Raw genomic sequence first — 12,500 nt, 5'->3', positions numbered from 1 at the left:
GGCAGTTAGGCTCAGGGGGCCTCCACCACAGCACTTCCCACCCCGGTGACCCCTGACCCCGGCTGCCATTAATCACTGGGCTCCTGATGGCCTTGTCCCAAGGGGGAAATCAGCCAGGGGCAAGGCATGATGGGAGAGGAGGTCTGCAGCCAATTAGAGCAGTCCATAGGGCCATGGAGGGAGCCAATCATGGACGTTACTGAGCCATTGGCTGCCAGCGGTTGTCAGCGTTGATGCCTGAATTGAGAGTGTGTGTGTGTGTGAGAGAGAGCACGTGTGTTTCAGTCATGTGACCGATGTGTTTTGTGGAACGACATATGGTAAATCTCTGTTAATGGTGTAGTGACTTTGAGGCATCCTAACTAGGACCTGTTGTTTAGAGAGAACATACTCAATCACTTTTTCTGCTGTAGAGAATGACCTGATCTGATTTGCTCATTTGATTTGTTTGATATTCGTATGATAAATATAACAATTGAAAAAGTTTCACTGGACAGATCACCCTTCAGTCAAAAACTGGACAATGCTCAGACAGGGAGTACGATAAGGCAATGTATAGGTCACCCAAAGAAATGGAGTACATCTGCACCCCTACATGCTTCCACCTAATCCCGGGGCAGACTAGCTCACTTCCTGTTTGATAAGATACCATCACAGGTGCTCCAAAGCATTCTATTGGTATTTTGGATGTTACCTATATTCATCGTTAAATAGGAACTTCAGAAAAGTAGTAAATTATGCTTATAGCGAAAAACTTCCCTGTTGTTCTTTTGTGGTTTTTCCCCAGTGTTCTCTCTCTCTCTCCCCTCCCTCCTTCCCCTCTCTCTCTCTGTCTCTCTCTCTCTCTCTCCTGACTGTCCGTTACCTCTGTGCCTGTGTCCACCGCCAGTGTGTCTGAGTGCCACAGCGTTGATATCAGTGGGGAGGAATGGAGGCATTAGTGTGAATTAAACCTGAGCGCCACACTGCTCTGCCAGCACAGCGATTCTGCTGTTGTGTGCATTATCTATGTGTGTGTGTGTGTGTGTGTGTGTGTGTGTGTGTGTGTGTGTGTGTTCAGCTCTTTGTCCTCTCCTGTGTGTGTGTGTGTGTGTGTGTGTGTGTGTGTGTGTGTGTGTATGAAAACATGGCTTCCTGCTGACCTGCACTTTAATTCAGACATCAATAACCCTTCAGTGACCTTTGGCCCCTCTGGCCGCTCTGATTGTTTGATGCAGGATTGATGTCTGCGGGTGCATTAAAACACACACTGCTGTTGCTGCGTCCGCTGCTGCCCGCACTCTGGAGTGGTGTTGGGGGATGACGGGGTCCATGCTGACACATACACACACACACACACACACACACACACACACACACACACACACACACACACAGTTAGAAAGAGACAGAGACAGACAAAGAAGGACAGATGATCATATTGGGCAGGGTTTACTGACTCACACAGCGTACTAAGGGCGATGGAAGGACTGGCCCTGTGCTCTGGCTGTGTGTGGGACAGGAAGACTGGCCATTTCTACCTTGTCTACCTAAAGACCATGTCTTTACTTTCAGGATATTGTTGTTTATATGGATCGACACATTTTATGTGAGCTCTGACATCTCATTTCAGTCTTTAATGTGCCATTCTTAATGTTAATGCCAATATGGGTATATGGGTCTTTATTATGTTTTACACTGTCACACTTTTTTGAGAACCTACAATTTTTTTTTACCACAATGACCTAAATAGTTTTTACACCCATAGTTTTTCATTAACCCCCCCCCCCCCCCCCAATCATCTCTCTTTTCATCACCAGTTAATCTTCCCAAACTCACCCATCCGTAAATGCCCTGACCTGTAGCCACAGCATTAGTGGCCCAGCCTGCTCACACATGGGCCCCAGGTAGATCTGCCCATGATAGCCATTACTGTATTAAGCTGGCTGATTTGGGCTAATCTGGATGCCAGATCGGTGTGCTGTTGGGGTGAGGTATTGATGGGTGTTCAGCAGTTTAGAGCAAATGCTGATTAATTAGTCCCACAAAATAGCACAAAATGTGTGTGTGTGTGTGAGAGAGAGAGAGCATGATAAGTCTGTTTTGTTTGTTTGTTTGTGTGGATTTACAGCACACAATCTGTCTAATGAGCTTCATTATAGTGGTCTTCCCTTGTGCCTCCACCACAGGGACTGTGGATTAGAGGCATGCTGAGCCTCCACACCCTGCTGCTGGGCCCCAGGGATGGGCGCACACACACACACACACATACACACACACACACACACACACACATACTAATAGTAATTGTTTAAACTCTGTGTGAATTGTTTAGGAATGTGTTTAGTAAACACATCATTTGTGCACTTATTTTAACAACACACACTTTTCAGTATAGTTACTGTGTCACTGTAACAGTAACAGGTGCATGTTAGTAAAACCAAGGAAAGATCCAGAACTAATGCCATTTATAAACACATTGTATAGTGCTAAACTAGTCCTGCTCAGATAGCATAAATATTACATTTACGATTTTTACTGGAATTATCAGGCACTTGAACATCTAGTACAGTTTTTACTGCTACCCACATAATGTCACGTAGTATCCAGTGCAATTATGACACCATGTCAAAATGAACTGCCATACGTAACATGCTTACACATCAAACAGCAGTATTACTCAACATTTCAGTTTCACCCTCCGTTATCTGATTTGCTGTGCTGATTTGTCTCCTGCAGTGTCGCATGGGACTCCACCTCTCATTCAGTCGGTCAGTGTGCAAACATGCTCCGCAGATAAATCCAACTGCAGCTGCACAGCCCTGGAGAACTGGACCATCACAATCACTTGTTGGGATTCATTTACACCTCTCTGCAAAGCTAATGACCGTGGATTTTCAAGTAGCCAACATATTTGATTAATTCTGGCATTGAAATCTCTTAACTTAATGTTGCTGTATAGACTGGGATGTCCATTCTGAACACAACCAAAGCTCTACACACATTCTAATACTCTACCGTTCTAATATCATCATTCTATCACTGGTAGTAGTATTTAACTATAGTAGGCTACTAATCTTGTTTTCTACCAGCAGTGTTTGGAATAACGCCGTTTAAAAGAACGGCGTTAGGTAACGACGTTATTTTTTCACTAACGGGGTAATTTTAAATTACTTTTCCCGTCGTTACAACGCCGTTAACATTACTGGACGTTACGTACATTACGTGCGTTACTATGCATTGATTGAATAAACTGTGTGTAATCCAAACGCACCCTGGCTCACAGCTAGTGAGGAGGTGGGTTAATAACGACGTAAGCGATTATGATTGGCTAAGGCAGAGTCATGTTTCATGATAGCCAATCAGAGCCAGTGTTTGTACACACTTGCCAGCACACGTGCCACACGCACACACGCAACCGCTAAAATAGAGATTCGAGAAACAGCAGAGGTCAGGAGCAATCCAAAAAGTTGGCCTTTTCAAGGTGGAGATATAAGCACTATTTCAAATTCATCAAGGCAAGAACGTGCATGTAATGTGTACATTATGTCCAGGAGCGAAGACTTTGTCGACATCCGTTGTAAGCAACTCTAATTTAATGAAGCATCTCACACACGCATCTAAAGCTAGTGGCCAAAAACACCGATACCTCCACCACAGATGATAGCTCGCCATCCACTAGCAAAGAAGGACTCGGAGCAAAGTCATCCAAGCAGCAAAAGCTAGATCTTTCTGCCTCACAACAAAAACCTATGACACAGGCTGAAGTCAACTAGGTCTGTCGATGTGCAATATCTTGAATTTCCCCTTGGGGAAGTATCTATCTATATCTATCTATCTGTCTATCTATCTATCTATCTAATAAATATTGCTACAAACACCTGTTCTACTCATTTCAACTGGCTGCTCAAAACTGCTCAAAAAATCCAAAATCTTTGACATATATCAACTTTTTGTTTTGTAACAGTAACGCAAATAGTTACTTTCCCTGGTAACGAGTTACTCTGATCATAGAGTAATTCAGTTACTTACTCAGTTACTTTTTGGAACAAGTAGTGAGTAACTATAACTAATTACTTTTTTAAAGTAACGTTCCCAACACTGTCTACCAGTAAATCACCACTTTTTTTGCTCAGATGCCACTCCATGTTTGCTAGCTGTTATATGTCAGTGTGGTCTAATACATATCAGCGGGTGTAGCATGAGCAGCTGCAGCCTTATTCAACCTCTTTTTTCCTCAATGTCTCTGGGTCAAGCAGATTTGCAGTAATTAGGCTTTTCGGCTTCATTTCTGTACTGCTCACAGAGGGTGTGATTGAGATGAATTACTAGTGTAGAATAGGGCAACAGCAATTGACACATAGCTACAGGCAACGGCAAGTCACAACACTGGTTATACTGTAACCACCATGTTGTTGTACTACTCAAAACCACATTGTTACACAACAAAAAACATAGCGATGCATGCACAGATAATGCCTAGAATAAACCAGAAAGATCACATAGCACTTTACTATGCTGCAGTCACATCCGTGATGCCAGTTAAGAGTCACTCAGTTGCATTTCTGGAGTCCACACTCCCTGTCCCCTAATTCTCTCTCTCTCCCTCTCACTTGCGCACACACACACACACACACACACATTCTGTCTCCACACTAACACACTCCTCACATACATATCAACATGCTCCTTGTCTCCCCACCCCCCCCACACACACACACCAACCCCTAACCCAGTTTAATTTCACTGTTAATTTCACTTTTTGTTGATCATGACCATGCATTTTATTCAAATCAAATAGAATGGTCTCCTTTTTTGTTCATCATTTCCTAGATCAATTAGAGCGCTTTGTACATCATCTGTGCTGTGACTGTTACAGGAAAAAGTCACCAGAATTTATCTCTGTCTTTGCTTTGAGTTCATGTGAATTCCTACTTCCTCATTGGACGTCATGTAACTAAACACGAAAGGGCATAGAAGTCGGAAGGTTTTTTTTTTCTGCATTTGTGCCTCTTTGAGTTCTTTAGATACTTGACACATATAACCTGGAACTGATCTTGGTCTCTGTTCAGAGCAATACATTGGGTTCTTACGTTGTGCTTTCCCCTTCTTTCACATGGAATACATTAGCGCATGAGGAATTGTCCTACGCCCCATGTAGGTGTGTGATACAGATGGAATATGTAGTGGAAAGTCAACCAACCGATCTCATCAGATGAGATAAGCTTGACTAACGTGTGTGTGTGTGTGTCTCCAGGGACTCCAGTCAACCGCATCCCTATCATGGCCAAGCAGGTTCTGGATCTGTACAAGCTGTACAAGCTGGTGACGGAGAAGGGGGGCCTGGTGGAGGTCATCAATAAGAAGATCTGGAGGGAGATCACCAAGGGCCTCAACCTGCCCACCTCCATCACCAGCGCCGCATTCACGCTCCGCACACAGTAAGAGACAATAGATACACACACACACACACACACACACACACCCTCAGACCTTGTGTATGATCAAGAAAGAAATCACCAAGTTCACAACATCCCGACCTCTATCACCAGCTCTGCATTTTCGCTCTGCACACAGTAAGAGACAGCGGTGCCACTAGGGTTGTATTCCATAGTACGCACTATGCGTGGCCTTAACCCCCCCCCCCCCCCCCCCCCCATTTTTAAACTGCAACTCGAACCGCAACAAAATGACGTACAAAATGATACCTGACCCGCTTATTTACAATATGTGCGCTTTTAGTTGATGTAGGCTTGCCTAACATGCAGTGTATCCTTATTGAGCCTATGTAAAACCTTTACATAAACAGGAACAGAAAGCCCTTCTTAATGACGTCAGCCTACCCATGACATCCCTTATCAAATACTGCATGAACACAAAGCGTGCAATATTTGTCCGTTTTCCAATTTCAGCTTTGGGCATTTGGTCAGCTAAAAAGTAGGCTGCATAGTACTTTCACGTCTAACAACAGATATTTATTTGGTCAACTTTATTAAGCCATAAAAAGGCTATATTTATCTTAAGTTTAGTTTTAGTTTTCCATTGTGTATGTTAAACAGGGTGTGTGTTCAAGAGTTGGAAAGTTATCAGGGGTGTAGTGGCACAGTATATATTACCGGGAGATTCCAAGCTCAAGCATTAATAGTAATGCTTTGTAGCCAAAGCTCAACCTTCTTAACTTCATCAACAGCACTACTTTCATGCTTCACACATTAATATTCACATACATAATATGTGTGTGTGTGTGTGTGTGTGTGTGTGTGTGTGTACATGTACTGTTTTGATAATACGCTGTGCATACACATACTTACAGCTATGTTATACACTGTAGATGTTCCTCTTGTTGTTGTAATCAATGTACACACCTCTGATTCACACAAGTATGTGGACAATTTCTCTATCTGACCGTTCACAACTCGGTGCACAATGGTTAGATTGCACATCTATCTGTCTTGCTTTCTTTATCCCTTGTTCTTTCTGCTCCCAATATTTCTTCCCCTTTCTTCCTCATTTCATCTGTTCATTTCATTGCTGTGTTTGTGTGTGTTTGTGTGTGTGTGTGTGTGTGTGGAGAAAGCTGTCAATGCCATTGATTTATTGATGTGATTTGAGGGTCAGAGGGCACAATGACAGTGTTATTAGAACGGCAGGAAAGAGCGCTGTGGGCTTTCTGTCTTTTCATGTTTTTCATCTTTCTTCTTGTTTTTCATCTCTCTGTCAATCATTGTTCCCTTGTTCACTGTCTGCCCTGATATTCTTGTCGTCTGTTTCTTTTCTTTTCTCTCCTCTTCCTGTCCACCTCTTCCTTAATATCTTTTCCATCCCCCTCTCTGTCACCATCTTTATCCCCTGTCCCTTTACACCCTGTATTTATGCTCCTCCTTTCCCCTTCCTCTCCTCCTCCTTCTTCTCTCCCTTCCTCCCTCCCTGCTTCTCTCCATCTCTTCCTCTCTGTTCTCCATCGTTTGCTTACACCCTCTCATCTCAACTCATCCCCCACCAACCCACCCTCCACATACCGGTAGCCCTGCTTGCCCTTCCCATGGTCATTTACTTTCCAGTAACCGCGGCGATGCTGGATGTATTTTTAATGTCTTGGCGAGGCCATGCCAGCTCGCCGCTCTAATGGACATGCTGGTGCTAAGCGGAGTGGAGCGGAGCGGAACGGTGCGTGCCATCGATTGCAGCCGTCCCCTCCATTATCCACTGCGCTGTGGCCCTGATTTATGTGGGCAGGAAATGCGTTGGCCCTGATGCGGGCTCCTACTCGGGAGCTGGGCTGCCGGCAGCCTGCATGCCGGCCTGCACTGGAGCTGGAGACGGAGCAGAACTGAGACAACCAGTTGCCCTTTAGCTGATCTAATGTACTCTCTTCTCAGCTTGCATTTTCTTTAAAATCTTTTAATGCATCTAACCTTTTTATAATATATTGATTTTCTTATCTTTTATTGTTCACTTCCATTGCAATTTGACATGGCAATGGATGTGTATTTGTCTGTATAGATGACCTGGCCTTATCTTTTGGTGTTGTCTTAGGCAATGTTGATACTGGTTCTGTCATTGTGTTTGTGAGTAACAGGTTTACCTTTTTCCTTCCCTCTCTCACCCTGTGTGTGTTTGTGTGTGTGTATTTGTGTGTGTGTGTGTGCTTGTGTGTGTGTGTGTGTGTGTGTGTGTGTGTGTGTGTGTGTATGTGTGTGTACATGTGTGCGTACTGTCTGTGACTGATATGTGTTCGTCCACATTTGTGTGTGTGCGTACTGTGTGTGTGTGTGTGTACTGTCTGTGTGTGTGTGTACTGTCTGTCTGTGTGTGTGTGTGTACTGTCTGTGTGTGTGTGTGTACTATCTGTCTGTGTGTGTGTACTGTCTGTGTGTGTGTGTGTGTGTGTGTGTACTGTCTGTGTGTGTGTGTGTGTGTGTGTGTGTGTGTGTGTGTGTGTGTGTGTTTCCCCCGTCTCTCCTCAAGATACATGAAGTACCTGTACCCATTCGAGTGTGAGCGTAAGGGCCTGAGCTCCCCCAGCGAGCTGCAGGCCGCCATCGACAGCAACCGGCGCGAGGGCCGTCGCCCCAGCTACAGCAGCAGCGTGTTCCGCTTCTCCCCCTCGCCCAGCGCTGCCCCGCACATCCTCTCCTCTCCCAAGATGCACATGGGCGCTCTGGGCGCCGGGGCCGCGGGGGCCCTCAACGGGATGCAGGCCTCCTCCAGCCCCTCCCTCAAGAAAGGAGTCGGTGAGTGGAAGTGGCTCGGGCAGCCAATCAGAGAAGAGGGGAAAGGACGGGGGCTTGGTCGTGTTTGGCCAATGAGGAGGGCGATGGGAGGGAAGCAGTTGTGTCATGCGGCAAAAACGAGAAAGGCCAGCCAGCGAAGCGAGCGCTGGGTAGGGACACGGCTGGGCGGTGCAGAGGATTGTGCGCTGCGCACGTGTGTTAGGTCTGTGCGTGGGCGAAGAGCTCCCTCTGTCTGGCAACAAATAGAACTGCACTTTATTTTCTTCAGAAGCCAGGATTTCATTTCTCACCACTCCCAAACAGAACTGACATATTTACATGGATTTAAAGAAAGAACTGTAAGCCATATCAGCAGTCATGTTTAGTACAGGGAAGTTAAAGGTATGTTTGCCCCTTCACAAAACCTGCCCTTGTGAAAGCTCTTTTATGAGCTGCTCAGATTTGCATAATAACTCTTGACTGGGCCATGTAGTGTTTCTATTGGGAATGTGTTTGTTGAGTTGTGTATGTAGTTAGGAGGTGGAGGGAAGGGAGATGAAAGCCTAGAGAGGTCTAGGGGGTCCAGGTGGGGGTGGCTATGGCGAACCAGGTGTGTCAAGTCACCAATCAGAGATCAGAGCTCAAGGGTCAGTCAGGGGCCAGTGACGTTCCCACGGCAACTACCCAAGGCCCCAATCACCAGAGTGTGACATCTGTTGGTTCTGTTTACAGGAATGCTGACACGGCCACTCTTATGTACATGTACTGTAGTACACAGGTCCGCACACAACCCCCAGGGGACCCTTGATATGTTGCTGTGTGTGTGTGTGTGTGTGTGTGTGTGTGTGTGTGTGGAGACCTTTCATCAAAGTATGTACTATGCTGCTTAACTATCTGTAGACTTTATGTTCATAAGGGGTTTGAATGTAAATTCCAGAAGGAAGAATTTAGAAGGAAGTATAGAATAATTCCATAAGTCCTGGTGGAATTATTTGGGATACAACTTTAATGGATGAAATACAAAGTAAATAAATGAATATAGTGATATGATTGACAATATATACTATACTTCTGTTTATACAGTCAATGAGTGATGTATAACTACTTTAGAATATTTCACCTACTGTATATTCAACTGTTATAAACATTTCAACTATTATAAACATTCATCAAGTCCCTGTCACATGGTAGGTCATCAGCTGGTTGTGTCAGTACATGGTAAAACTCATGGTAAAACTCTCTCTCTGTCTCTCTTTCACTCTTTCTCTCTCTCTTTTTTTCTCTCTCTCTCTCACAAATTCAAATTTCAAATTCAAAGGGCTTTATTGGCATGACTATAAAGGTACAATATTGCAGTATGATGTGTAACATCACAAAACAAAAATGATCAAGGAAAGAAAAAGATTTGACATGGAGTAGGTTTAATGATAAAATAAAATAGATGGAAAATAAACATACATGCATATGAGTGGAGTACACACACACTTACTCTCTCTCTCCCTCTCCCTCTCTCTCTCTCTACCTCACACACACACACACATGAATAATCATGAACAAAGGGGTGGGGGGAATTACTATAAATAAAAAGATATCTCTCTCCTCTCTCTCCCTTTCTTTCTCTCTCTCTTCCTCTCTCTTTCCCCCATCTCCTCTCTCTTTCTCTCTATCTCTCTCTCTCTCTCTCTATCTCTCCCCCCCCAGAAGACATGGCCTCCTCCATGCTGGCGGGCCGTTCCCAGCTGGCTCTGTCCGTGGGTCAGCAGCAGGTGGCGGGCCTGGCACGGGCCACCACCCTGGAGCAGCTGCGGGAGAAGCTGGAGACGGGCGGCATGGCCGCAGGCCTGGGCGGGATGGCGGGCTTCGGCGCGGCAGCGGCGGCGGCGGCGGCGGCAGCCGCGGGGCTAACGGAGGGGCCAGAGAGGAAGATGGCGCGGCTAGCTGAGGAGCAACAGAGGCTGCTGCAGCAGGCCTTCCACCACAACCTGCTGGCCATGGCCTCTCAGGTCCCCATGAACCTGCGGCTGGGCAACGTCAGAGGTGAGCCACTCGACCCTGCCATTCAACCCTTTCGAGCTGTTTAGTCTGTACCAGTTATGCAGATGCACTAATAAACACAAGGCTTGCGAGGCTTTAAGAAACCTATTCTTAAGAAAGAATTCTCTTCCCTGCTTCAGCTAAGAGGACTGTACAACATATTTTGCTGTGCAAGCAAGCGCCAAACTTTCTGTGCGTAGCATGATTCATTCACGCTTGTGTAGATTGGGTAGACTTTAAACAATCCTTACTCAGCCTGGATACATGCGTGTTCACTATCAGTCTATGTGAATATAGATATAGATAAATATGACTATCAATCATATTTTTATTGACCGTTGTGCTTTGGCAACACTATCTTAAGTCATGCTAATAAAGCAACCATATCAAACCATATACACACTAGGGATCGACCGATATATCGCGCCGATATTTGCGTTTTTTACGTGTGTCGGCATCGGCCGATAAGCCGCTGCATTCGCTGATAGTTTTTTCCCCGCATTATTTACATACAGGCGTCCACAGGCAGCTCTGTGTTGCTGGAGACGCTGCAATTCACGTGCAGCTTCAAGACAACAGTAAACTTTAAACATTCAAAATATCTTTTAACTGTTTGACTTGTTTGAGCTGAAATATTGCCATACACTTTGAAGGTGGAAGCAAGTTTGTGGGTCCAAATGGAAAACACGAATGATAGATAGGTAGGCTACTTTTTTTAATGCTTAATGATCGTTTATAAAACTGCTTGCCATTGTATTTAGGGAGCTGCAAATAGGTAAGTTGTAGGCTATCCACATTCATGCGGTAGCTGTTACAAACACTGGTCATATGATTAAGTAGCCTAATGCCAACGTTGTTCCGTGGTATTTGTGGGAGTTTTATTCAGCGACCATCTGGCTGAGTGTTGGACGCGTGTGGTGTGTGTGTGTGTCTCCCTCCCTGAATGCCTGTTCTATAAAACATGCTTGCCATTGTATTTAGGGAGCTGCATAAAAAGTTGTAGGCTATCCGTATGCATGCGGTAGCTGTTACGAACACTGGTCAATCATATGATTAAGTAATGCCGACGTTGTTCCTAGATATTTGTGGGAGTTTTATTCAGCGACCACCTGGCTGAGTTTTGGATGCGTGTGGTGTGTGCGTTTCCCTCCCCCTCTCCCTTCGAGCGGGGCGGAGTTGCCATCGCAGTGATATCAGAGCTTTAATAATGAGAGACGTGTAGTTGAATATTAATTCGTGTTAACATTTATCATGTACCAGACATACCGTGTATGCCTTACTTGTTTAGAGCCGTTTTCTAACGTTATCATTATCAATCCAGTTCAATGGTGGTTCGTCAGCTACCAAACAGAAGTTTGTGTGTGCGTCTGGTCTGTCTCACTCAGTGGGACACACGCATCACAGCGATATGAGAGTGCTGCGCTACCTGAAGGAGAGATTTTAAAACTTTGAGAGATACGTTTTTATTAGGGCTGTCAAAATAACTGATTAATTTCGATTAATTAATTTGAGAAAAAATAACTGATTAAAAAAATTTGTGCAGATTAATCGATTCTGTATGACCTTTGACCCCGAGTTCTAGTCAGTAAAAATTAGACTGTAAAATGAAGGAGAGAGAAGAAAACGTGCTGCCTGGATCATTGATTGGAACATTTACTTTTAAAAAACGGCCTGATGGTGTTGATAAAAATAAAGTGTTGAAAATAAAGTCCTCTGTAATGTCTGCAGCAAGGAATGTGCTCTATATACATCAATGCAAAGAAATAAGTGTTGACATTGAGGGGAGAGTTAATTTATTTTCATTGTGTCCCCTAGGTCATATCTGTGGCCTGAAATGCCTTGTATGTGAAAAAAAAAACTTCTTCCCGAAGCACTTTTAAATATATTTCCTCAGCATATTAGGTCATATCATAGATTATTATGGCAATTATTTGAAGAGTGAAAATAATAATAAAAGAGTTTTATTAATGTCACAAGTTAATGTCACAAATGCTGATTATTCAATGATTCATTTGAATATAAATATTTAAAATACTTTCACAGCAAAAATGATATATGTGATTAATTTAGATTAATTAATCACAGAGTATGTAATTAATTAGATTAATTATTTTAATCGATTGACAGCCCTAGTTTTTATACCTTTTGACGTTGATGCCGTTAAGAACAGAAACATCTGACACCACGTTATTTTCCTCTGCTGATTTATGTTCTGTGGTTGACAAATCTGGCAGCTTTGTTTAGAAAAATATAGACATAGAAAAATTGAAACCA

The 12,500-nt window shown here is 44.1% G+C and overlaps 1 protein-coding gene across 1 annotated transcript in view; it reads left to right on the top strand.

Moving 5' to 3' along the window:
* LOC143125737 (AT-rich interactive domain-containing protein 3B) overlaps positions 1-12,500 on the top strand; it is a 61,998-nt gene that overhangs the window by 46,134 nt on the left and 3,364 nt on the right. Inside the window, exons 5-7 of the mRNA XM_076287465.1 lie at positions 5,237-5,420; positions 7,948-8,213; positions 9,894-10,229. Of these exons, the coding sequence (XP_076143580.1) occupies positions 5,237-5,420; positions 7,948-8,213; positions 9,894-10,229 (786 nt within the window). The remainder of the gene's footprint in view (positions 1-5,236; positions 5,421-7,947; positions 8,214-9,893; positions 10,230-12,500) is intronic.

Source organism: Alosa pseudoharengus, unplaced genomic scaffold, assembly GCF_046254945.1.
Source record: "Alosa pseudoharengus isolate Yale_2024_CS ecotype anadromous, Long Island Sound unplaced genomic scaffold, YU_APseudo_1.1 YU_APseudo_1.1_scf_16, whole genome shotgun sequence".
Classification (NCBI taxonomy): domain Eukaryota; kingdom Metazoa; phylum Chordata; class Actinopteri; order Clupeiformes; family Clupeidae; genus Alosa; species Alosa pseudoharengus.
Note: the sequence above shows the minus strand (reverse complement) of the source record. Positions and strands in the feature narration are given on the sequence as shown.